The following is a 26,108-nucleotide window of genomic DNA, read 5'->3' on the forward strand; positions in this document are numbered from 1 at the left end:
AGGTCGTCGGTCGCAACGTCATCCCTGTACAGTTTTATCGAGAGCTCCTTCCTGGTGGCTCCGAGGCTCTAGAAAACAGAGCAGGAAAATTCTCCTGATGTTAGCTCACAGCAGGCCACGAGAGCTGCGTTAACGTGAGCAAAGCCTTGGGGGGGGGTGGTCAGAAGGGCGGAAGGTGGGGAGGTCGGGGGACCAAGCCCTCCGAGGAAAGCGATGTCTTCCAGGCAAATGCGCTACTGCTCCAGGGAGCTGCGGGGCCCTGTGCGATCGCAGGCCTGGCCTCGGCTCCTCCGAGTGTCGGTGCCGGGTCAGACGTCAGGTGCACCCCGGCGTCCCCGCCGCGCCGCACCCGCAGGTCAGGCGGCCGCGAGCCACCAACCTCCCCGCGCCCGCGAGAGCGCCCTGCTCCGGGCGGGGCGGGGCCGGGGGCGGAGGGGCGGGGCCGGGGCGGCGGAGGGGCGGGGCCGGGGCGGGGTCTGCGCCGGCGCCGGGGCCCGGGCCGGACGGGCGCTCGGCCAGCCGCGTAAACACCGCCGGGGCGCCGCGGCCGAGCAGGTGAGCGGGCGGGGCCGGGGCGCGCGGGCCGGGCCGGGTCTGCAGCGCGCGGACGGCGCGGGCTGGGGCTCGGCTCCCCGCGCGCCCCTCGCCGCGGCCGGTCGCGGCCCCTTCCCCGGCGCGGGGCTGCGGTGCCTGCGCGCGCGGGTACGGCCTCTGCGGCCGGCGTGGGGGCGGGGAGCGCGCAGGGCGCCGGCCGGGGCCTGGGGGCTTAGAGGAGCGCCGGCCGCGGCCCCCGGGCCTGGGCCTGCGCCGGGCTGGGGCCGCCTCCCCGCGGCCGGACCCCGCCGGAGGGCCGGGCGTCTAAAGGAGCAGCGCACGTGGGTCTGGGCGGCGGGGGCGCGCCGGGGCGCCGGGGCCGGGGGCCCTGCCGGGCGGGTGCGGCACGGGCTTCCCGCAGGGGTGCGGAACCCGCCGCAGGCCCGGCCTGGAGCCGGCGATTTCGTGATCAGCGGCGCTTGGCCGTTTTATCAGGCATTTACAGATGCAGCTTTTGAAGCCGAAGGAACCTGAGACAGAGGCTGCCCCCCTCTACCCCCACACATTTTATCGATAAGGAGACTCAGGCCACCGCGCTAGCGAGGCTGTCCAAGGCCACCCAGGTGGGACCTAGCGGAGCCAGGCTCCGAACCCGCTCGTGGTCTGGCCTGGCTGCGTGCTGTCCAGCCCTGGCACCAGACCTCAGCCCTCTGGCGCTCCGATGACACGCTCCTGTCTGCTGAATTAATGATGTCCCCTTTTAAAGAAATGAACTGTTGGTTAGGGGACTAACTGCTCCCCATTTACAGAGGCATCCCCTCCAGAACGTTGCAGAGGCAGCTTGACTTAGAATCCTCAGCCTGGGCTCTCAGGTTCTGTCCTGACAGGAACTTGATCAGGACAGACCCTGGCCTCTGCTGTGGATGCCCTTGAGGTCTATTCTGTGGACACCTGAGCCTCCAGTGCTTTCCGCCAAGACCTTCAGCCCTAATTAAAGGCTCTGGATAAGCTGTTTCAGGTGTGGGAGCCTTAGGTGCCTCTGCGTGCAGGTGGCTATGTGGGAGCCCGGAGGTGTGTCAGCAGCTGTGTTTTCTGGGCCCAGCTGGTGAAGGGGGTTTCTGGCGGCAGCTCAGAGCTGCAGCCTCTGCCATCCATTCAGCAGACAGGCAGGCTGGCAGTCCAGGTTCATCCCTGGGGTGCATGAGGGGGCCTTTAGGTCAGGGGCTGGAAGTAGGGGGCTTGCAGGAGCATTGCTGCAGAGTGGGATAGAGGTTTCAGGTTTTCAGGGAACATTCCATTTGGTGGGTGTTGAAGTAGCCGTGCACCAAGTCTGGAGTCTTACTTGGTGTATGTACAGGGGATGAATGAGATGAATGCTCTGTTCCTATGTTTGAGAAAGAGCCTGGCTGGAGGCCTGCTGTGTGTTGCCATGCCTGTCACCCATCCCCTCAACACCTCGGCTGCTCCAGTCTCGCTGCGCACACAGGGTTTGCCAAAGGAGAGGCTCGCTCCTCGTACCTTGGCCTCTGAGTTATTTTTTTACTTTTATTTTTTAAGGTTTTATTTATTTAAAGATTCTCTATGCCCAGTGTCACTATGCTTGAACTCCCGACCCCGAGATCAAGAGTCACACACTCTTCCAACTGAGAACAGCCAGGTGCCCCAAGCCTCTGAGTTATTGATGATGAGCATGAAGTGTGTCATATGCAATGAAAAGCCACTTGGTACAGTACTTACGTCTCTTTACAGTTACAGTCACACTCAAGTAGCTACTATTTTTTATCTGCTACAGATCAAGAAATTGAAGTTCAGGGAGTTGAGCCACTTGTCCTGTTGGGTGACCAGAGCACCAGGATTTGAACCCAGCTGGCTGGGTCTTAATCTTTTGAATTTTTGCATAGGGAAGTTTCGTACATTCACCCCCTACCGTGTCCCTGCTCTTCTGCCCAGGACATTTCTTTGTGCTTTCCGTTAGTAACTACTTGACAAAGCAAAATAAAAATTAAAATGATTTTTTTAAAAGATTTTATTTATTTATTTATTTATTTATTTATTTATTTATTTATTTATTAGAGAGAGAGTGAGAGCCCCAGCATGAGCAGGGGGAGGGGCGGGGGGAGAGGGAGAAGCGGAATCCCAACTAAGCAGGAAGCCTGATACACACAGGACTTGAAGATCCCAGGACCCCAAGGTCACAACCTGAGCTGAGGTCAGATACTCAACCAACTAAGCCACCCAGGCGTCCCCCAAATAATTTTTTTTTCAACAGATCAAAGCAGTGTGTGTGTAGGTCACATGCATGTTTTTGCCAAAGATATTTTTGGCTGTTTCTCAGCTGTTGCCTTGAGGTTCGGACACTGTTTAGTTGAGGACTGGCAGGACAACCAGTGTTTCTGCAAGTGTTCCCACCTGTTTCCTGACTCCAGCAGCTGAGGGAGGGTTGGTGGAGGGAAAGTCAGGGCTCCGAGGCTGGTGCAGGCTGCCCCCAGCCAGGGCCTGCTGGACATGGGCTTCAAGCCTCGTGTGATCAACATTGGCTTCCGGGCCTGGAGGTGGCAAGGCTGCCATGGTAAAGTCTGGGGAAAGTCTTCTTTCCAGTCAGTTCTCAGGAAAGACAGATGCCAGGATGTCAGGGAGGAGATGTGTTTTGTCCAGTGTTTTTGTTGCCTGGGAGGATGAGTTGCCAGTTCGTCTTTGCCACAGTATGGTCGTCTTCCGGAGCATGGGAAGAAAAATGGGAAGAGTGCTTTCTGCTACACCTTACCCAGGGAATTCTTGACTTTGTAGAGATAAAGGTCACACATGTTTGTTCTAGAAAATTCAGGAAATATTTTTTTAATTAGCTCTCAGCCCTGAAATATCCACTCTCAGCACGCATTTATTTACAGCACTTCACACACACATGTATTCCTTTATTAAAGCGTTGGAGACAGGAAGCTGGAGATGAACTTTTTTTAAAAAAAAGATGCATTTATTTATTTATTTATTCATTCATTCATTCATTCATTCATGAGAGACACAGAGGCAGAGGCAGAGACATAGGCAGAGGGAGAAGCAGGCTCCCTCCTGGGAGCCCGATGTGGGACTCAATCCCAGGACCCTGGGCCCATGCCCTGAGCTGAAGGCAGACTAGTTTAACAACTGAGCCACCTGGGCATCTCGGTGGAGATGAAGTTTTGTATTCTGTTTTTTATGCAAATGGTAGGTCTTCAGAATGTTCTCTTCACGGGCATTCTTGTGTATAGAGCACATGAGTGTGCCATCACTTATCTGGAAGCAGTGCCCCGACTCTGGCCCCCTCTGTGCCATGTGGAGCCCTGTTGCCTACAGAGGGTGGGGTGGGCCCCCAGGCTAGGGTTGAGGGGTTCGGGCAGGAGACAGCCTGGGTGAGGCCACAACTAGGAGGCCTTTGTAATTTGGCGACCCCTTGCCTGTGTTTGGAGAAGCTGTATGTTAAAGACGCAGGCAAAGGCTTATGCCTTGCAGGTATGGGCGTGCCCCCAGAAAGCCCACGTGGGGTGCTGTGCTGGCCACCTGTGTGACTGTGGCCCTGGGCCAATCCCCGAGTGTGCCAGCCTCATGTGTGCTTGGAGTGGGCAGTCCGCAGACCTGAATCAGAGCTGTGGCTTTGGTCCCTGTGGGCTTCAGTTCCCTTGACTACAAAATAGGGCACTGACCAGATGGCCTTTCAGGTCTGTGCCAGCTCTGGCACGCGTCCTGTGACACGGTGTTCGTGGTGCCCGCATGTTCAGGCTGGGGCTAGGTGGGAATGGTGTCTCCCCAGGGCCCGGGTGAGGGGTGACCTTGGTCTCTCAACTCTTGTGTCCGGAAGACACAAGAGTTCCAGGGGGTGGTTAGCACATCCCGTAACCTTCCGAGGGGGCATCAGCAGCTTTCCTGCCCCTCCTGCCATACACCTGCATCTGTTCCATCTTCATGGTCACTACTGTTTACTGAACACCTGCTCTGCACAGACACCTTGCACAATCTCTCCAGTTTCCACAGGACTCTTGCAAGGTGTGCTCCTTCTGCTTTTTCCAGGAGAGGAGATGGCCACGGGAGGTTAACTCACTGGTCTTGGGCCAGGGAGTGTGTGCATCACATCCCATGGCTCCTTGGTCGCTTAAAAGAATCTTTTTTTTTTTTTTTCCTGTGCCCTATCCACAGGTGGTGCGTTAGGGCCCTGGCCTCTGCAGCTTTCCCCAAACTGCCACCTTTCCTGGCTCCTTGAGAAAACAAGGGAGATTGATGGGTTTGGACAGTTCTGAGGGCCATCTAGAGCCTGGGTCAAAGTTTAGGAGGCCCCATCAGGATCCCCTGGGGCGTCTGATGTGGGAGGGCAGAAGGGCCCTCCATCCCTTCCACCTGGAGGCATTCTGGCCGGTGAGGCTGCCTCCCTGTTGGGGAGTGATGCACATCCCCATTTGGGCTCAGGTGGACAGATGGAGGAAGGCCAGCCAAGGTCAAATACAGGATCAACTGCCCTGGGCCTGGGGAGACAGGCAGGCAGGGAGGCTGTGGTCGTTCCTTAAGGGAGTTTTGTCACCGTCACAAACACCTCCGCGGCTTTGAGAGAACCTCGTGGGGGCTGTGGGCAGGCTGCTAGGTCCAGGTGACTCTAGGGAGGGGCTACCCCCTTTGAAAGTGAGGGTCCCCCGTTCAGTTAGGCCTGCTGCAACCAAGAAAGAAGGTACGTTGACAGAACCCTGACCTTTCTCATCGCCCCACTGTTCCTGGTAAATGTGGTAGGTCCCACTTTGCTTTTGGAGTGGCGATTTCCATCTTTTTCCAGCAAAACGCCGGCGCTCACGGTTACTATGGCGTTTTACAGTCTGGCTCTGAAAGCAAGAGAAGGTCAAGGAAACTGGGTGACGGCGGGGTTTCCTTAATCGCAGGAGCTGCTGACACAGGCACACTGGGGGAATTCTCTGGGTCAGACTCGCCTGGTTTGGCCAATTCAGCATTTCGATCCCATTCAGCTGATTAATGGGAGGAAGTGGTGGCTTCCCCGGCTGTGGGGGTTCTGCATTCTAAGGCCTGCGGGCCGCCTGCAGTCCCCGGGAAGGCCGCCCCTCCTCCCGTCCTCCCGCCCGCGGCTCCCTCGGCCCCCTCCCAGCCGAGCCGAGGGCTGGTTGCTACGTGGTTGGTAGGACCAGCCTCGGCGCCCTGGGGAGCCGCCCCGCCCCCCCCCCCACCCGGGCGTTCCTGACGTCACTGGCGCTCAGCGGCCGACAGATACCGAGTAAGATTGTTGATCCGCAGGCATTTAGGTGGTGATTTTCCCTCCAGGGATTTCAGATTGCCGGCAGGCTTCCATTCCGGCTTGGAAGCAGAGAGGTGTGCCTCCCAGCTGCTCTGTTCTCCAGGAGCCAGGTAAAAAGAGGGGCTGTGTCCACCTGCCTGCCCCATCCAGTGAGGGCATGCAGGGGCAGCAGGATGGGAAGGAAGTGTGTCTCGGTGTTGACATTCCGTATTTCCTTTTAAAAAAATAATGTTTTGGGGCGCCTTGGGGGCTCAGTCGATAAAGCATCCGACTCTTGATCTCAGCTCAGGTCATGATCTCAGGTTCGTGAGTTCAAACCCCGTGTTGGGCTCCACGCTGGGCATGGAGCCTGCTTTAAAAATAAATTAATGGCTTAAAAAATAAAACTATAGAGACAATCCATGTTTATAATAGGTTTGAGAAAAGCAGAAAAATGTGCAGTAATAGTGACCTACAGCCTTAGTGTCTAGAGGTAACCACATTTGGTGTTTTGTCATCTATCTCACCAGTCTTTCATACACAAGCATTTTTCTGAGACCGTTCAGATGGTCGAGTATGTGAAGTTTGACATCTGTTACGTTCAACATCCTGTCGTGTTGTTTCCTGTTATGAACTATTCTTTGAAAAGAGGTTTTTTAAGTGGTCCTATAACACACCCCATTGGACGGACGTGTCGTAGGCCAGAGTTGGCCGTTTTGGCAATTTTTACTTTTTTGGACAATTACAAACAACCGCAACAAACATGTTTTTACAAAAATGTTTTATTATCTCCTTAGAACAGATTCCGAGAAGTAACATTTCAAGATCAAAAGGTATGAATGTTTTTAAAGCTTCCCCTGTTTACTGCCTTCAGAAAGGGCGGTCCAGGTGGCAGTGCCCAAGGTGTGTGAGACCTAGTTTTTCCGCATTCTTGTCCCTGGTGGGCATTGCTTGGGGACTGTCTCTGTCTGGAAATCCCTTTCTCCCCCTGCAGCTCGGTTTGGTTTCAGGAGAAGGATTGTTCTTCCGCTCCGAGTGGAGCTGAGCCCCACCAGGGGACAGGGTGTAGACCATGACCTGACCCCTGTTGTCCTGAGCCGGGGGCCAGGCCTAGCCCCCTGACTGTCAGCCAAGGGGCCATCTCAAGGGGCAGACCCCTGGACCTTTGGTTGGAATGGAGCCAGGGATCTGGCCTTTCACCCAGCGGTCTACCCTAATGCTAAGTACAGACCCATCACTCACTGCCTGCATTCAGGGGTGACTTTGAACCTGTCATGTTTCACACCTGTTACCTCATCTGTAAAATAGGCAAGAACAGCAGTACCCAGCTCCCCGGTCATTGGGTTCAGTACATGCTCAGGGCTCAGCTGGAGGTGTCCCCCCTCCCCTGCCCCAGGTGGCATGGACCCCTTAGAGAAAGGGCATGTTAAGGGGCCCAGCCTGTCCTGAGTCCTCAGTCCCCTGTCAGGTGTTCACCTGTCCCTGCCCAGCCAGCAGACCAGAGGGTAGGGATTGGATAGGCCCCTTGCCCCCTGACAGCCAACAGGACAGCCCTGGTGGCTGGCAGCCATAGCCCCCTTGCGCCCAGTTTCAGGGCAGGTTTGGGAGGCATTTTAGGGAGCTGGATGAGGGAAGGAATCTGCCCAGGGAGCCTTTGTTTTCTTGTGAGGAGGCTGTCATCCCTAAGTTCTGACTCCTTCAGACGTCAGGGAGCCGCTGGGAGGCAGACGTGCCCCCTGGGGACTGCCTTGTTAGCTGCTGGCAGCCGCCGAAGAAATAGAAATTGGAAGGACTAATCCATCCTTCCTTCCTTCCTTTCCTTCCTTTCCTTCCTTCCCTTCCTTTCCTTTTCCTTCCTTCCTTCCTTCCTTCCTTCCTTCCTTCCTTCCTTCCTTCCTTCCTTCCTTCCCTTTTTTAAGATTTTATTATTCACGAGAGACACAGAGAGAGAGGCAGAGACACAAGCAGAGGGAGAAGAGGGCTCCCCGGGGGCAGCCCTATTCAGGACTCTATCCCAGGACCCCGGGATCACGACCTGAGCCCAAGGCAGACGCTCAACCACTGAGCCACCCAGGCGCCCCTCTTTTTCATTTTTGAAGTATAATTAACATACAGGGTCCCATCCGTCCAGATGGGCAGCGTAGCACTCTGGCAGTCCTGTACGACATTGTGTGTCGCGAGAAGCGTCTCTTCTTCCCCTTCCCTGCTTCCCGTCCCCGCACCCCACCTCCCTCTGGAAACCACCCTGTGGGTCTCTGTATAAGGGCCTGCTTCTCCGTGTGTTTGATTGTTCTGTTTCATAAACTCTGCCTGGGGGCCAAGTCCTGTGGCATTTCTCTTAATCTTGCTCTGCTCTGTGCCCTGCATCAGGGGAGCCTGTCGCATTTTGAGTCCTGCCTGGGAGCCTTTGGTCACAGGTCCTAATCCGTGAGGTGGGCAGATGCGGGCCTGTCATGGGCGGATGGAGGTGGGGTCCATTCTGGAATGATCCTGGCCAGAGCCCAGGTCATTGGCTTTGAATGGAACAGCTGCCGCAGGCCCTGCCAGGGCACACACAGCTGGCTGCTGGTGGAAGGAACCTGCCTGCGTCACTTGGAGATCACACGTCCTAGGGGGACTGACATGGAGGCTTTTGTCCATCCCCAGCGCCCAAAGCTCAGCCCCCAGGGCCTCTGGGAGTTTGGGGGGGAGAGAACAGGTCTGCCCAGGAAGCTGGAGGGACAGCCAGGTCTGCCAGGGCTTGTCTGAAGCTCTTCTAGGCCTTTCTGCCGCGTTGGCCTATAGACCCTCCAGCCCTGGCCTCCCTGGGGTGCCTGCCCTCAGCTGTGTTTTCCCACACATACACCCCGCCCTGCATGGTCTCACTCCTCCCCTGCATCCCAGACTCCTTGTGCCATCTTAACTCATGTAACCCCTTCCCACTCAGCAGGTTCCAGACTCCGTCTTTCCCCTGAGCTGCTTGTCTCCTGCCCGTGACTCCATGCTTGGCTGTCATCCTGGGTTCTGGCCTGTGTTTCACTGCCACATCTAGCACTGACTGCTGTCTTCCCAACTCCCTCTGGGTCCGGTCCCCTCCCTGGCATCCACCCTGCTGTCCTGGGTCAGAGCCTGTCCCCTCCCACAGTGGTCTTCAGGGAGGTCACCTTCCCTTCTGTCTTAGGGGATGTGGTGCAGGAGGCCTTACACCTCCCCAGGCCCTGACTGGAGTGTCTGTCATGCCCTCTGCCCTTTCCCCTCACCTGGAAAATTCTGTCTCCATCAGGGGTGCTATCTTCTCTAGAAAACATTCTTGATCTCCCTCTTTGTGCTTCTGTACCTCTAGGTGAATGCTTAGATTATATAATGAGTCACATGGGATGGTTGTTGGGCTTTTTTTCTTTTCTTTCTTTTTTTTTTTTTTTTTAAGGACAAATGTATTTCTCGCCCATCCTCCTAACCCTGGAGCCCCGCATGGTTGTTAACTGCAGGTGCTCAGCAGATGTTTGTTGATTGAAGAATGAATGTGCTGGCAGTTTGGAATGGCCATGACTTTTCTACCTGGGCCTTTCCCTCCAGAGGCTACCACGGTCCCAGAGGCAACCCATGGGAAGTCCTGCTTTCCAGCAGCTGCTTGACACATGCGTCCTGGGCGGTTGTCAGGCGGGACCTGTGTCCAGGTCTTCTTCTCGCCTCTGGCTGTCCCCTTGGTCCTGTGTGGACTTTGCTTTGCAGGAAGATGGACCAAGCTCCCCTGTGCTGCTTCTTCCAGGCGCTTCCCGAGGCAGGGCCATGCTCACATTCATGGCCTCTGACAGTGAGGAAGAAGTGTGTGACGAGAGGACATCCCTGATGTCGGCTGAGAGCCCCCCGCCACGCTGCTGCCAGGAGGCCAGGCAGGGCCTTGAGGATGGAGAAAATGCTGCCCAGTGGGTAGGTTCCTGCCAGCAGTCAGGGGCCTTGAATCCAGGCCCTGGGCTCCTGGCCCTCCTGGGTGGAAGCCAGACGTGCCCTGACACAGGGGGAGGGGAGACTAAGGGAGAGAACCGGTCACCAGGGTGGGTCTCCCAGGGCAGGTTGTGGTCCCAGTGGGTGAGGGCTTTGCATATCTGCAGCCCACCAGGCTGGATGGTTCTGTCCCAGCCCCCACCCCGCAGGCTCCCCTTCCTAGTGCAGGTGCTGTGCCGCGGGAGCTCTGGGAGCATGAGAGTGAGTCTGGATGCTGGGAGGGTTGCACGGGCCCAGGGAGGTAGGGGGAGCGGAGCGCTGCAGAGGGCCAGGGGCCAGACTGGGAGCCACAGGACCAGCATGTGCATCATTGGTGACTGTTGAGCTGTGATGTGCTGTGGTGCGTTCAGGCTACCGAACAGGGGTACCATAGACTGGGGGGGCTTGTACACAATGCACATGTGTTTCCCTCTTCTGGAGGTTGGAAGTGTGAGTTCACAGTGTTGGCAGATCCAGTGTCCAGTGAGAGTTCACACGTGTCAGTGGCTTCTCCCTGGGTCTCCTTGTGGCAGGAAGGCCAAGGAGCTCTCTGGGGCCATTTTATTTTATTATTGTATTTTATTTTTAGTTTCAGAGGTAGAGTTCAGTGATTCATCAGTTGCATATAATACCTAGTGCTCATCACATCACATGCCCTCCTTCATGCCCATCACCCAATTACCCCATTTGCATACCCACGTCCCCTCCAGCAACCCTCAGTTTGTTTCCTATGATTAAGAGTCTCTTATGATTCGTCTCCCTCTCTGATTTTGTCTTGTTTTATTTTTCCATCCTTTCCTCTGTGCTTCTGTTTTGTTTCTTAAATTCCACCGAAGAGTGAGATCATACAGTGTTTGTCTTTCTCTATTTCGCTCAGCATAACACCCTCTGGTTCCATCCATGTAATTGCAAATGGCAAGATTTCATTCTTTCTGATGGCTTAGTGGTATTCCATTGTGTACATACCACATTTTCTTTATCCATTTGTTGATGGACATCTGGGCTCTTCATAGTTTGGCTATTGTGGACATTGCTGCTATACAGATTGGGGTGTGGGTGTCTGGGGCCCATTTGTAAGAGCTCTCATCTCATCAGGAGGGCCCCACCCAAAGGTCCCAACCCCAAGTGCCATCACATTGGGGGTTAGGGTCCAACATGTGAATTTTGGGGGGACACAGGGGTTTAATCTTACTTCTGTAGGCCACAGGGCAGGAGGTTATAACCTCATGAAGGCAGGGGTGCCCTGGGGGGGAAGTATCTGGATTAGCCTGAACCCCCACCTCAGTCTTGTGTTTTACAGTATTTAAAACCTTCCATGTGGACTTTTCCTGCCAGCCGGCCTTAGTCCCTATAGTTGGAATTAGAGCTCATTCCTTCCACCCTCCAAGCTCCCAGTGAGCTGGTCTCATTGTCTGCCTCTCAAGGCTACCGCCAGCCGCTCCTGACTGCTCACTTGTCTTGTCTCCCGGAGCTCGGAGCTCGTCTGTGCATTTTAATTGTTGACATTCCCGCTCCTTTATGCTTTGCCATTTCTTAGCTGAGCATCTAGCCTGCAGTTCTCCCTGCAAAGAACCAAAGCAACGTCCTTTTGAATTTTTGTTTTGCTTGGCTCTGTCTTTGGTGGTTAATCTAATTAACAAGGCAGTGAGTGACTGAATTGGCACAATTCTGAAGCAGAAATTCTCGCAGATGGGTTTGGGCCAGCGCGTGCGGGTGTCTTGCCCTCCCACCTTCCTGGAGGATGGACACCCCCTGCCCCTCAGGAGCTTGGCGCCAGTTAGCCCGTCTGGGTCTGGTTTGCTCCTGCCAGTTCTGCACGCCCAATTTTGTGCGTGTTGGGGGAGTTCCAAGTAATGTCTCCTCCGCAAATTCTGAACGTCTTACCGTCAAGGACAGTCCCCATGTGAGCTCACTATTCTAGGGTGGGTGCAATCTGTTTTCCTCCTTTGTCACCTGGCCAGCTCCTCTTGAATCCTTATGGCTCCTCGGTCAGAACTGAGTAGCATCTGAGTCCCTGAAGTAAGATGGGGGGCGATCCCTAGAAACACTTCAGGCCCATGAGCCGCATGTGCTAGGCCTGCAGGCTGCCCTGTCCTGTGGCTGCTGTGGCCCCTTCCTGCATGTGAGGTGGCTAGTGCCGGCTCTCTGCCTTCCCTACTGGTCCTCGTAAACATTTCAGATGCCCTGGCCTCCTGGCACCCGTGCGTCTGGACCCCAGCCCGCAGGCTGGTCCTTCCGTCTGGAAAGCACCACTCAGACCGCCCATGTCCACTTCCACGACACCCGTGCACGGCGTCGCAGAGCCCACCGTGGGCGCAGCCTGTGGCCCTCACCGTGCGGTTTTCCACAGAGAAGCCAGGACAGCGAGGAGGACTTTGAGGATGATGCTGACCACTACGTCTGCGGCGGGGTACCTGGGCAGCCATCGGGCCTGGAGGAGGAGCTGACCCTCAAGTATGGGGCGAAGCACGTGATCATGCTCTTTGTGCCGGTCACCCTGTGCATGATTGTGGTGGTGGCCACCATCAAGTCCGTGCGCTTCTACACAGAGAAGAACGGACAGCTGTAAGTTGGGGAGTGGCGTGGGGAGTCAGGGGTCCCCTGCACCTGCAGCTCCACGCCAGGGGCGTGTGCAGAGCTGGGCTGGTTGCTACCTGACTCCACACTCTGCTCTGTCCACTGCCTCCCGGCTACGTGACCTGCAAGGGCTCTTTCCTAGCTGCTCCCTGCCTCAGTTTCCTTGTTTGTATAATAGTCCCGATACCAGGAGAACTAGACGAGTTGATGCACACAAAGTGCTTAAACAGTGCCTGCCCTGGTGCAGCACTAAGGCATGCTGGCTTTCATGGCAGAGGGCATGCTCTCACCCTGTGGCACGAGCGGGGGTCCCAGGTGCAGGGTCATGGGTGCGGGCATGCAATGCCACACAGTGTGACTGGACAGGCGGTTTTCTCTCTGGGCCTCTGCTCTCGTGGATGGAAACCTGAGTGGTGGGCCGGGTGATTTCTTAGTGTGCTTTCAGCCTAGTGAGGGAGGTTTTGATCAGTTGAGTGAGCAGAATACAGACAGGGAGTGGGGAGCAACAGCACAGACAAGCTGCCTGTAACTACCTGCTCTGAACTTTTTACATTTTTTTAATTTTTTAAGATTTTATTTATTCATGAGAGACACAGAGAAAGAGGCAGAGACACAGGCAGAGGGAGAAGCAGGACTCAGTCCCAGGACCCCAGATCATGACCTGAGCTGAAAGCAGATGCTCAACCATTGAGCCAGCCACGCATCCTTGTTTTTGTTTTTAGTTAGGGAGCTTTCCTTTCATCTTGGTTTGATTTTTCCAAAGAAAGGGGCAGGAGGAGAAGCCCCACCCTCTGCTGGGCTGGGGTGCAGAGCAGGTGGGAGGGGCACAGCCTACAGTATTCAGGGGAGGTGAGCACTTAGCAGGCAGCAGGCTTCTGCAGTCCTGGGCAGACAGGTGGATAGGGCCAGGGGCTGGCTTCCCAAGTGTATTGGCTGTAGCAGGTGCCACTGCTGGCCTGTGCTGGGTGGGGTAGGGGAAGCAGTGGGCGAGTCCTGGGCTGGGTATGGGAGGAGAGCACATGGGGAATGGGAGACCTGGGGGAGGAGTGGGGGGAGTCCTTGGGGAGGAGGGAGAGCATGGGGGAGAGGAGAGGGAGGACTAGGGTGGGAGCCTGGTGGGGACGGGGTGGTCTGGTGGGGAGGGGGAGGCCTGGGGGGGCCCCTTCCTTTTCCACTCGGGGCTCAGGCATCAGGCTGAGGCTGGGTGGCTCACGGGCAGGCCCTATGGAGCAGGCAGGGAGCAGAGCCTGCAGCCCGCCATCTCCCTCAGCATCTACACACCATTCACCGAGGACACGCCCTCTGTGGGCCAGCGCCTCCTCAACTCTGTGCTCAACACCCTCATCATGATCAGCGTCATTGTGGCCATGACCATCTTCTTGGTCGTGCTCTACAAGTACCGCTGCTACAAGGTGAGTGCCAGCTGTGCCCCGCTGCCCCGCCCTGTCCGCCCGGCCCCCAACGCCAGCCCTCTGCCCCCCAGCCACCCACCAGGTCACCTACTGCCAGAGCAGACGCCTCAGTTCGGTTCTGCCCCACCCTGGCCACCGTGGGGATTGCCCACTACCACCATCCTTGGCGCTTGCACATAATCCCCCCTGCCCAAGCACTTCATTGCTGTGCTCCACACACCCCTTCTCACGTTCAGAAGTTATTTTATTTTGCAGCTTCTTCCAAAGAAGCGAGATGTTCTATTTTCGGGTTCATTCACCCCACACTTCCCCTGCAGGTTTACTCAACCTTCCTATTTTCCTCTGCACAGGGTGTGCAGGTGCCATGTGGGGTCCTGCAGCCCCGAGAGACTGGAGGGCCCTGTAGCTGCAGCGTAGCCCCCAGGAGCAGCGGAGGAGCAGGGGCCCGGGTGCAGGCCAGCCTAGCGGCCCACCTGGCCTAATTGGAGGCCTTGTTTATCCCTGGGCAGACCGTTAACTTTCAGACTAGGGGGAGGGGTAGTTTAGGGTCTGAAACCCTGAGGCCTGAAAGAAAGACTAACTGGGATTGGTGACTTAAAGCCGTCCTCATGCAGGCTGCCTGCTGCCCCCTAGAGCAGATAGAGAGCAGTGAGGAGGCTCAGCCCAGGGCCTGGAGCCCATCCCTGCTGGCGAGATGCCAGGATAGATGCCAGGAGGGCTGTCCACAGGGGCTGATCAGGATGCTGGGGCTGATGAGTGCATAATTACCTGGGGAAATAAGACAATTTTCACTGGGGCTGGGAAGCAGCATAGGGGGCCGCATGGTTGGAGCAGAGGCCACAGTGCCCTTGGAAACAAGCTGGTCAGGGGATTGAGGAGCTGGGAAGCCAGCACTGCTGTGGTCAGTGGGTGTCAGGCAACCAGTCCCAGGACTGGCAGGAGGCAGATTGGTGAGGTTTACCTGCAGGTTCCGTGGCACTCAGGCAGGAGGTGATGGCAGTCCTGGGGGCCAGGGGTGGCTGGGATGAGGAGGGTCAACACATCCCAGAGGTAGCTGTGTCCATAGCATGGCCTGGACTGCTGTTTGTTCTAGGTAGACCAGGTTCCCACTGAGGTCCCTGGTGGCTCAAGCAGGTGACTGACCGGTCCATCCCCTGAGGGGAGGCTGGTGGTCGTGACACCCCTGTGCCACAGACTGCCGGCTAAGGGACTGGCTTAGGATCAGTCTACTGTCATCCTTGACCCTCCCCGGTTGGCCAGGGCAGGAGGCATGGGTCTCTCTGAGGGCCTCAGGTGGGAGGGCTCCTCCTGGGGTGACCAGAGAAAGCTCCCTTAAAGGCTGCCCTGGCCACTCCAAGACAGCACCCCAGCAGGTCTCCTGCCACTTTGTCCTGACGCTCTTTTGCTCTTACACATATTCACAGGTAGTCACGAGGGCTATGTGTTCCCCAGCTGAGGCCCTCACGCTGACACACGGCAAGTGGGACTCCACTAGCTTCTTCCCTGGAGCCTAGGGCTGTGCCTGGTGGGTGGGAGTCATCCAACACATCCTCTCTTGGGGGTAGGGGGGGAAGGTAGGGGGGACAGGGGTCTGGCCGCTTGGACCTGAAGGATTTTCACTCCATGCACTTGCCAGGTGACCTCGAGAGAACTGTAGGAACTTCTTTGCACTCTATATCTGTCCAGTGGCCACTCCTTCCAGCGTCATCACAAAGGAGCCTAATGAAGATTCTTGAAGCTTGGGCGGTAGTCCCACAAGCTGGGTACCCATGCTCACTGTACCCATTTCTGTTGTTTAGTTTATCCATGGCTGGTTGATCATGTCATCCTTGATGCTCCTGTTCCTTTTCACCTATATCTACCTCGGGTAGGTAGCCCTGAGGTCCCGTCAGACACACAGGATCTGGGTGGGGAGGGGCACCCCACCACCACCGGCCTCCAAGAGCCAGACCTCCTCCCAGGGCCTTGATGGGAGGCAAGGGTGCTGTGAGGCAGGCCATATCCCTTTCTGATCCTGATTTAAAACAAATGAACCCAATCACTGTGGAGGAGGATCTCTATGAACCCAAGAGACTCCAGTCTTTGGGCCAGGCTTGGGAACTTCCTCGTTTATGGAAAAGTGATCTGCTCTGTTGCCTTTGATGTGGGTTAGCAGCCTGACCCTGGGGCCCTGAGAGACGGAAGAGACAGGAGGCCTTTTCCCAGGGGCAAAGGGTCTTTCAGGTGGTACCAGCACACCTCTGTGTGAGTTGAGCCAAGCATGAGGCGTTGGTACATTCACCCCCTTATTCCAGAAAATACTTGACGTGATTAGATGTGGGACTCACAGAACCGGGCAGTGGGGTGTGTGTGTGTCTGTAATGAAGCCAGAGGTCAGGAAAACCCAGCTGGGGACTTAATGGTCAGGAAACGGGATTTTGCACTGTGTGTGATTGGGGTCTGACGTCTCTGCTGAGTTTCTTACCTCACGGGCTTGGCTTTGGTCATGCAGGGAAGTGCTTAAGACCTACAACGTGGCCATGGACTACCCTACCCTGTTCCTGACCGTCTGGAACTTCGGGGCAGTGGGCATGGTGTGCATCCACTGGAAAGGCCCCTTGGTGTTGCAGCAAGCCTACCTCATCATGATCAGTGCCCTCATGGCCTTGGTGTTCATCAAGTACCTCCCCGAATGGTCTGCCTGGGTCATTCTGGGCGCCATCTCTGTGTATGGTAGGCGGGTGTGAGTGGGCCCAGACCCTGGCGGTGGGTGACGGGGGCAACGTCCAGGATGACGAGTCCTCACTGGTGGATACAAGGGGCGGGTGCTGAAAGGTACCCCCTTCCTCCCTGACTAATCCTTCGTGAGGCACGGGGGCTGTTGGACTTGGGGCCATGGATGTGGTTACTGCTGATAGCACGTCTGGTAAGCCCTAGGCACGCTGTAAGCATTCACTCCTCAGAGCAGCTGTAGGGCTGGGCACAGGACCTATAAATAATGAGCACCCAAAACTTGAGTATTAGCATGGTTTTGTCTCTTGTGTCTCTTGGAAGTGATAACTTCCATTTTAAAAGGGTAAGGAAAAAAAAATAATAAAAGGGTAAGGAAAGGGAGGCTCTGGACACCAAGCCCAGCATGGGGTCCCTGAGTCACATAGCAATTCCCTGTTTGCACTCCACCCCGTTTAGACCCCATTCTGGGCTTCCATCAGCACAAACTCTTAAGGGTATGGCTGTAAACCAGTGGGTTGGGAGCTGGCATGTGGGACACACTCTGAGCCTCACTCTGAGGCTCGGGGCTATGTTTCCCCAGGTGTTAGCAGGCTGGCTCCTCTCTCTGTGGGCTGCTTGGGAATAAATGTCACTTACCACATGCCGTGACATCTTGGCTCTTGCAGATCTAGTGGCTGTGCTGTGCCCCAAAGGGCCTCTGAGGATGCTGGTGGAGACCGCCCAGGAGAGAAACGAGCCCATATTTCCTGCCCTGATATACTCCTGTGAGTGACCTCTGTTTCTGCTTTCGAGCTGGGAATCAGGGGCTGCTTCCCCGCTGCAGCTTTCGGAGTTCACTAGGGACTAGTTGTCTTTCCTCGATTAAAGGGGAGGAGGTGGCCTTGGTGATCCTGGGGTGCCCCATCCTCCAGGGACAAAGAGAGGCTGCATCTCCATCTCATTAGAAGGTGCTTAGAGAGTTGAGGCTGGCCAGGGCTGCAGAGGACGTGGTCTGCCCCACAGTTCCATCCCATCCAACTTCCAGTGGCGTGTGGGGAGTACTGCCCATGGCCGCCCACTTAGCTCTCCACATTCCTGAGAGGGTGCTTTGGAGAGGGGCTGTCGATGGCAGGGTTCTGGGGGAGCAGAGTGCACCTGCTTTTCTTTTCTTTTTTTTTTTTTTTAAGATTTTATTTATTCAGGGACACCTTGGTGGCTCAGCAGTTGAACATCTGTCTTTGGCCCAGGTCATGATCCTGGAGTCCCGGGATTGAGTCCCGTGTCAGGTTCCCTACAAGGAGCCTGCTTCTCCCTCTGCCTATATCCTGTGCCTACAAATAAATAAATAAAATCTTTTTTAAAAAAAGATTTTATTTATTCATGAGAGACGCACAGAGAGGCAGAGACATAGTTAGAGGGAGAAGCAGGCTCCCCGTGGGACACCCGATGTGGGACTCGATCCTGGGACCCCAGGATCATGACCTGGGCCGAAGGCAGATGCTCAACCGCTGAGCCACCCAGGTGCCCTGGGTGCACCTGCTTTTCACTGTGCTTCCTTGACAGCTCTGTGGCTGGGTGAAATTAAGTCTCTGAAGGGAAGTCACACGGGTTTGCTGCTGGCTGCAGGGCCGGTGTGTAGGGATTTGGATTTATATGCTTATTCAACAGATGTGTGTCAGATCCCCACTTTGCGGCAAGCACAGTGCTGGGCTTTGGGGGTGCAGCAGGAAACAAGACCCTCGTGGCCTCTGGCCTGACAGGGCTCACAGCCCTGGGGTCCTGATGGCCTTCCATCTGTTGACGGGCATATTTACGTCATGAGCCTGAATGCTGTGGCTCAGGCGTCTGCAGCGTGGACAGTCTGGATGCAGAGTGCTGGGCTATGTCTACAGAGGCAGGATGGAGTCTGGAGTGGACATGTCAGCAAGGGCCCGTGGCGTGAAAGCAAGTTGGAGGCACGCTCTGAGGAGGAGCAGAGACCCTGTGAGATAGGGCTCAATCCTGCATTCACCATCTCTGCTCCGGGGGAGTGCACATTGTTGGAGGGGAGATGTGCTTGGTCAAAAGTGAAGTGGTAGGGGACCCGAGGACTTTAGGGTAGTGGGGGGTGCTGTTGTGTGGCAGGTGGTCAAGGAAATCTCTGTCATAGGTGGCATTTGACCGGAGACCTGCCTCAGGAAGCCCAGGGGACAGAGTTCCAGCAGACGCCCCAGGGGAGCTGAATCTGGCAGGGGGCAGAGGGGAGGAGGAGGCAGATCGGAATAGGGAGGGGAGATTCCCGGGCAGATCCCAGGGTGGGGAGCAGGTCCAGGGACGCTGGCCTTGCAGGCCATGGTGAGAGCTCGACTTTTATTCCTGGGTGAGCTTCACACTCCTGGAAGGTTTTGGACTGAGCTGATGTTAACATTTTAACAAGATCACGTAGGTTGCTAAGGGGGCAGAAAAGACATGGTGGCAAGAGTGGAAGAGGTCCTGGGTTAGGGGGGTAATTAGCACCCCAGGAGGTTGGGGGAGCTCAGGCCCCAGGGCAGCGGTGGAGGCTGTGAGACGCAGATCGTTCTGAAGATATTTTGGAGGTAGAATTGGCAGGTTTTGCGACGGCAAGGGTGCGAGCTACAAGGAAGAAGCCAGGACGTCAGTGGGGGGCCGGCAGGGCCACCATGGGGAATGTTCTAGTGTTCACGGGGTGGCCAGATAGAGACTTGGAGACACTGTGGGCTGGGAGTTCAGGCAAGAGTTTCTGGGCCAGGGAGACAGAACCCAGGGGAAACCCCTGCCTAGCGAACCTACCCTGGATGGAACCCAAGGGAGCTGGAAAGTTGGTGAACACGTGCCATGGACTATCATTCAGCCCTAAAAAGGGAGGAGTTGTGCCACATGCCCTGTGGATAAGCTGGAGGCCACCAGGCTGAGTGGATGAAGCTACTCATGAAAGGATGCGTGTGATCCACCTTTCTGGGGTGTCTGGAGGAGTCACATTCATAGAGCTAGTATGGTGGGGGGCGGGGGGAGGAGAGGAGGTGTCCAGAGGGTGCAGTCTCAGGGCTGGAAGGAGAGCAGTTCTGAGGTCTGATTCAGTGACGTGAACATACTTCACGTGTATGGTTAAGATGGTACCTTTCAGGTTGCATGGTTTTTTTTTTGTTGTTTTTTTGTTTTTTTGTTTTTTTTTAACCACAATAAGACAAAATTCATTCACCAGACTGTTCATTGTCTTCATGAGGAGTGTCTTCATGTGGAGGCAAAGAAAGCCCAGGAAAGGCATGGTGTGCCCACATCTGGCCAGTCCGGACCCCTCCCCGGGGCCCCCTAAGGAAGGGCAGGTCCTGCGCGGGCCCCAGGGGCAGCTGCCCTTAGCAGCACCTGAGGCACCATCTTTGGCACCACCTTTTGTCCCCACAGCTGCCATGGTGTGGACGGTGGGCATGGCCAAGCTGGACCCCTCCTCCCAGGGAGCCCTGCAGCTGCCCTACGACCCAGAGATGGGTGAGTGTCCAGAGGCTGGCAGCCTGTCGTCCTCAAGGGCCGCTGCCCACCCGCATGGCCTGGCCTGGCCTCCCTGGGAGGTGCGGGGTCAGAGGGGGCAGAAGGGAAACCCACCCTCCTGGTGGGCCTGTGCCAGGCATGCGGCAGCAGGGAGACTTCCAGCTCTGTTTCCCTTCCCTTGTTCCACGGAGTGGGGAGAACCTGTCTGTCTGCGTCAGGGCTGGGCTGGCTGGAGGGTGGGGGGCCAGGGAGCCCGGGGCTCAGCCTCATTCCTCAGAGATCAGAGATCCCCCTGACTGGGCTTTTGTCTCTCTCCCTTGCCCCCGCCTCACACCATGATGGTTGCGTTCTCATGGACACTCAGAAGAAGACTCGTATGACAGTTTTGGGGAGCCCTCGTACCCGGAAGTCTTTGAGCCCCCCCTGCCTGGTTACCCAGGGGACGAACTGGAGGAAGAGGAGGAAAGTAAGGTGGTCGTGCCCAGATGGGTCTGCATGCCCAGGGTGGGGGTGAGGGTGGAGCTGGGGCTCCCTGAGACCAGGGGAGTGTACATGCAAAGAAGCCCCTCTTCACATCAGAGAGAGATGGGCACAAGAGTCCAGGAGAAGCCGGCAGAGGTGGAGTCTTGGTGGCAGGCCATGGGGACTCATGATCTGGCTAAGCCCTATATTTCGCAGACGTGAGTGTGGACTGTGTGTCTGTGTCGGGAGCAGGGAGTAATGTAGGCCTGGCTTGGGTCTAACGGCTATGGACCCTGATTGCCCTCCCTAGGCCCGGGTCACAGTGACCCAGCTCCTTGACCTGGTCTCAGGGGCTCCGGGAGTTACCTGAGGTGGGGACCTCGGAGCTGAGCTCCAGGGTTGAACTCTGGGTCAGGGATGGCAGGGGTGGAGGTGCGGGTAGTGGTGTTGAGGCCGTGGGGCAGGCAGTCCATAGTGAGTTAGAGGAAGCACAGGCAGGACACCCAGATCAGGAGTGCAGACATGGGACTGGCCGGCTTGTGGGGGCTCAGAGGGCCTCCCAGAGATCAAAGTGAGGGCTCTGGTCTATGCACCATGCACAGTAGGGGCCACTGTATGTGTGTGGGGGGTAATTTTGTGGGAGGAGGGATGTGATCCAGAGAGGGCAGAGTTGCAGCTGGTGGAGAATTCTATCCCAATGTGTACTGGCATGGCCTGAAGGAGGCCCAGTGTAGCCCTTAGGGCACAAGGTGTGGTGTCTGGGCCTGGGGACAGGCGGGGCAGGGCACTAACAGCACTGTCCCCACGCTCAACTAGCCATGGGCTCTGGAGCATAGGACAGAATTGGGTGGCGACCCCCAGGGACAGACCGAGCTGGAGGGACCCGTGTAGAAGACAATCTTGAAGACACACCTGAGGACATGTTCCCAAGGACACTAGGACACGTGTGGGGCCCACTACTGTGTGCCGGGTGGCCTATGGGACCGAGGGATACAAGGTGTTAACCTTTGCTTTGCGGTGGGTGCCCTGGGGAGGGCTTAGGTACAGGAGAGTCAGGGCAGGTGCAGGGAAGAAGGCCTGGTGTGGGCCATGGAGGATGAGCTGGCGGTCACCCCACAGACAGACGCTGGCACCAACCACTGGGCTCAGCACAGGCCCCACTAGTTACAGGGCACAGTCCACAGCCACCCCAGTCACAGGTTTGGGGAGTCTTCAGGCCACTGGCTACAAATCTGGGGGTCCCACACTTTTCCAGTGTCAGTAATTCACTGACAGTCAGTGGGACGACCCACAGGGCTCAGGGAAGTGCTGTATTTACGGCTTTATTATAAAGGAGACAACAGAGGGCTAGCTGTATGAAGAGACCCAGGGGCAGGTGAGGGAGGGCCTTGAATGCACAGCCTGTGTCGTCTCTCTCCAGGTGGCATCGGGACAGGTTATGCCCACACACCTGGCACATGGATATGTTTGTCAGGCTTCAGAGTCTTGCTGGGGTTGTGTCATGTAGGCGTGATTGAATCCTCGCTTGGGGCCTAGCTTTGTCTCCAGGCTTGGCCCAGTCCCAGCCCCCTTCTCACACACGTGGTCTTTCTGGTCTGGCAACCCCTCCAGCCCCTCCTACTTGCATGAACTCAAGTGTTTAGGATCCTGAATAACAGACACTCCTGGTACTTGGGAAATTCCAGCGATGTGGTCTCCCTCCCAGGAACCAGGGCCAGAAAAATTCTTTATGACCCAGCAGCCCTGGCAGAGGCTTGAGGAGGGAGAGGGGAGTCCCAGGGAGCTCAGAGAGCCGCTCAGGAGGGCCTGCCAGTGGGGGGTGTGCTGCACCCAGGGAGTGGCTCCAATTCTGCCCCAGAGGCAGCAGGGAGGCCTTCGTGGTGTGTCGGCAGGGACGTGAAATGAGCAGAGCCATGTTCCAGGTGGACCCCTGGCTGCAGAGGGAGCTGACCCTGCGGGGAAGCTAGGCCCCTGGTGCAGGCAGGGCTGGGAGGAGGTGCTGCGGGAGGGGCCGGGGAAACGTGGGGGCGACCCAGGGGAACGCGGAGTGGGTGGCTGGAAGCACCTCAGGACCTCCAGGGGGATATGCAGCAGCCACACAGAGGGTCAAGGCCAGGGTTGGAGTCAGAGTTGGCATCATATATATGTTGAAACCTGGGCTTGCAGGGGGATCCTGGGGAGGGTTCAGGGTTGGAATGGAGACAGAGGGGCCGCACCCGGGTCTTGCAAAGTGAGGATGAGGGGACAGTGCCAGGGGAGGATCAGAGGAAGATGGGAGCTGGGCAGGGAGCAGCCTGAGGCCATGTACGTCTACAGGCTGAGTACTAGCCTCCCCTCTGTGCACAGGCTGGGGGGTTCCCCCAGCTTCTGGACCTCTCAGGTGCACAGGACGGGAGCATGGAGCTCTTTGGGGAGAGAAGTGATGGAAAAAAGAAAGAAGGAAGAGGGGAGAGCAGGAAAGCGGGGTGGGTGTGAGCAAGAGCGAGACCTACAGACCACAGTGAGGAACGGGGTGCAGACAGGTACAGGGCTGAGGCCACAGAAGTCAGGCCGAGGGAGGCGGTGGACCAGAGGCATGCCAGTGATCTGGGGGCAGGAGCCAGCCAGAGGGGGTCCTGCCCCAGCCAAGGAGCCCCGTGAGCAGGAGGCAGGAGAGGAGCCTACGAGGCACATCCTTGTTCGATAAGCTTTCTTACTGTTCACGGTGAGCCGTCTCCTGTAAACGAGCACACCAGCAGCCTGCCTGAGGGAAACGAGCATCCTGTGAGTTCTCGTTTACCACCAGCAAGAGATAAGCTAATTACCTGTTAAGCTGCCCTATTTTAAAAAAATATTTTATTTATTTATTCATGAGAGACATGGAGAGAGAGGCAGAGATACAGCAGAGGGAGAAGCAGGCTCCCCACAGGGTGCCCGACATGGGACTCGATCTCAGGTCTCCAGGATCACACCCTGTGACTGGGGCTGCCCCAGCTGCCCTATTTTTAAGAGGAAGGGTTGCCAGAGGAGCTCTGAGCATCATGTGTGTTCTTGAAATTAAATTTCCTACAAAATACTCATAACTTAAACTTAGAACTGAATCGTACCGCCTCCCACCAACCCCTGATGATATATTTTATTTGTTTTTTTTTTCTTACTCAACTAAGTGTCAAGCACCAGTTTTACCTGAATTGTCAGAAATGCCAGCTTTTCACAGCCCAGGTGGCAGGTTGCCCAGCCCAACGGCCCCCTTTACCCACTGGCAGCCAGTCCTTGTCCCAGAGGCCAGGTGAGGTGGGCTGGCGGTGACACTGCCCCACCCGACCCCCATGGGCCGCAGGACTCTGGCCCCCAGGGTCCCATGGGCCAGGCAGAGCGGCCGGGCTGTGGACTGGTGTCTGCCTTCTTTGCCACTTCCTCTTGGGGCTCCCAACACCAATGGGCTCGCCGTCTTCCCTGCACAGGGGGCGTGAAGCTCGGCCTGGGGGACTTCATCTTCTACAGTGTGCTGGTGGGCAAGGCAGCGGCCACAGGCAGCGGGGACTGGAACACCACACTGGCGTGCTTCGTGGCCATCCTCATTGTGAGTGGGCTGGGGGTGCACCTGCCCCGTCTCCTGGGTTGGGGGTCCCTGGATCCCTGGGGAACTTTCAGATGCTGCTGCCCCCTGGAGGGGCAGAGTGATGGGGGCTGGGCAGAGCTGCCAGGAGACCCTTGAGATGAGACCAGGCTTTTGGGAGGGTCTGGACAGGGCAGGTGTGGCTGAGGGGCTCTGGCATTACTGACCATGCACACAGCGATGCCAGTGGCTTGGCCAGGCTTGTGTGCTGTGAGGTAGGGAGAGGCCCCATCACTTTATACCCAGGCAGTGACTCAACGAGGTCAGGTACCTGTAGTGGGGGAAGGAAGTGTCCTAAGAGGGTGGGGAGGCTCCGAGCGGCATATACTCCATGCCCTGGCGCAGGAAGGCTGAGGCTGTGTTCCTGAGAGATTGCCTACCTGCTCACAGCATGGTGGGCCCCCCAACTCTTCCACCTCCGTACTGTCTGACCTGAGGCCCTACCCAACCCAAGGAAAGGGCGGGTGCTCTGGTTCACCGTCCCTTCCCTGGACCCTGTCTACACCAGCCTGGTGGGACAGGACAGCAGCCACTTCCCAGGGGATGGGTTCCACAACATCTTTAGTTCCCTCCGTGCCAGTTGCTGAGACCCTCACTGATACTTCTGCAGAGCTCATCTAGTTCTTTATAAATACGTGTCCCTTAAAGGGAGCCCGCCTGCCACTGGTCACATGTGCTGCTGCCGTAGCCAGGCAGGGGAGGTGGTCTGAGGGTCAGGGGGCTCACGCATTAGCATGCAGTGTTAAACAAGAGTGAGAGCCCCCCCTTGGGCACATCACAGAGCTTTGAGGGGACCTGGGAAGGTGGCATGTCCAGCGCTGTTGTCTGACCCACCTGAGCCCGGGGGAGACCTCACTGGCTGCCCCCCCATCCAAACTGGTGGTCACCACCTCCCCTCTGTGTTCTGCAGGGTTTGTGTCTGACCCTCTTGCTGCTTGCTGTGTTCAAGAAGGCACTGCCCGCCCTCCCCATTTCGATCACATTTGGGCTCATCTTTTACTTCTCCACGGACAACTTGGTGCGTCCGTTCATGGATACCTTGGCCTCCCATCAGCTCTACATCTGACATGAGGCCAAGCACTGGGCTGGCAGCCGTGGGAAGTTGTAATGGGTGCCCTCGTGTCATTTCACACTCTAGTGCCATATGTTTTTAAGACTTTCCTTTCCTTAAAAAAAAAAAAAAAGTATCGTGTTTACTTGACGAAGAGGAAGAACCAGCTTTTTGGTGCTAGTGGTTTTGTCACCTGACCACCGCTCACCGACTGGAAGCACCGGTGGTCTATCCATAGGAACCGAGGACAGCTGTGCCACGTGGGGAGGGTGTGAGAAGCTGTCTGGCCTCGTGCCACAGCCCGGGATGCTCCGAGGGCCAAGGTGAAGGAGGGGACCAGGAGTTTGTGCTTGGGATGGCACCTAGCACCTGCCTGCTCTGGTAGGAGAAGAAAGCCAGTTTGCCCTGCGTGGAACATCCCCTACGCTTTGTCTATGATGTCATCGTTATTTTATTACCTTTAGAAACCAAGTCCTGTTCATGTCACAGCAGATACTGCTGGGAAGTGGCTTAATATTAATATAAATAAATAGATGAATCCTCTTGGAATTCTTGGAGTTTGGTGTGTTTGTAGGTGTGGACTCTGCTCTCTGCATCTCATGGCCGCTCCTGGGAGGACCTGTGCTGTGAGCACAGACGGGAGATTGGCCCCATTACAGAGGAGAGAGGTTAACCACTCATGTCTCTCCGCAGTCATTTCTCCAAGTAGAAGCTTCCTGAGCTGGGCCATGTGGAGCCGGGACAAGCAGTATCGTGCCTCAACAAACCAGCGCACCGGGGCTGGGTGGGGGCAGGGTTTGAAACCCCGTGGTCATCCCTTCTGTGTCCATCTCTGGGTGCTGTGATTGGGGCATGGACTGGTTGGCTTTTCCCTTTCCTATCCATATTGTCCCAGGCCACAGAATCTCAGTGATGCTTCTCTCATACGTGGATATAGGTTTTACCCCTAATGTGTGATACAGATTACCAGCGTATTATGGTTTGGCTTCACCCTACATGTGAGATCATGGGCAAGGAGCTTATTTTCCTGACACTTGTATTCTTTAAGATGTGGATGCAATATCGACCTAATAAAGCTCCTGTGAGAAACGA

The 26,108-nt window shown here is 56.4% G+C and overlaps 1 protein-coding gene across 39 annotated transcripts; it reads left to right on the top strand.

The window, feature by feature from the left end:
• On the top strand, positions 1-26,108 carry PSEN2 (presenilin 2). Of its 39 annotated transcripts, none has more exons than XM_072732718.1 (13): positions 470-555; positions 5,824-5,907; positions 6,574-6,609; positions 9,525-9,685; positions 11,919-12,304; positions 13,587-13,728; positions 15,528-15,595; positions 16,220-16,440; positions 17,106-17,204; positions 19,822-19,905; positions 20,270-20,371; positions 23,811-23,929; positions 24,876-26,108. In XM_072732718.1, exons 4-13 carry the CDS (start codon positions 9,545-9,547, stop codon positions 25,029-25,031), a joined length of 1,518 nt encoding a protein of 505 aa, XP_072588819.1. In that variant the 5' UTR covers positions 470-555; positions 5,824-5,907; positions 6,574-6,609; positions 9,525-9,544; the 3' UTR covers positions 25,032-26,108. The 39 variants fall into 39 exon arrangements, with proteins under 39 accessions (XP_025859219.1, XP_025859223.1, XP_072588838.1 ...); XM_072732726.1 differs by having other exon boundaries at positions 12,090-12,304; positions 13,536-13,728; XM_072732735.1 differs by having other exon boundaries at positions 12,090-12,304.

Source organism: Vulpes vulpes, chromosome 13 (assembly GCF_048418805.1).
Source record: "Vulpes vulpes isolate BD-2025 chromosome 13, VulVul3, whole genome shotgun sequence".
NCBI classification, from domain to species: Eukaryota; Metazoa; Chordata; class Mammalia; order Carnivora; family Canidae; genus Vulpes; species Vulpes vulpes.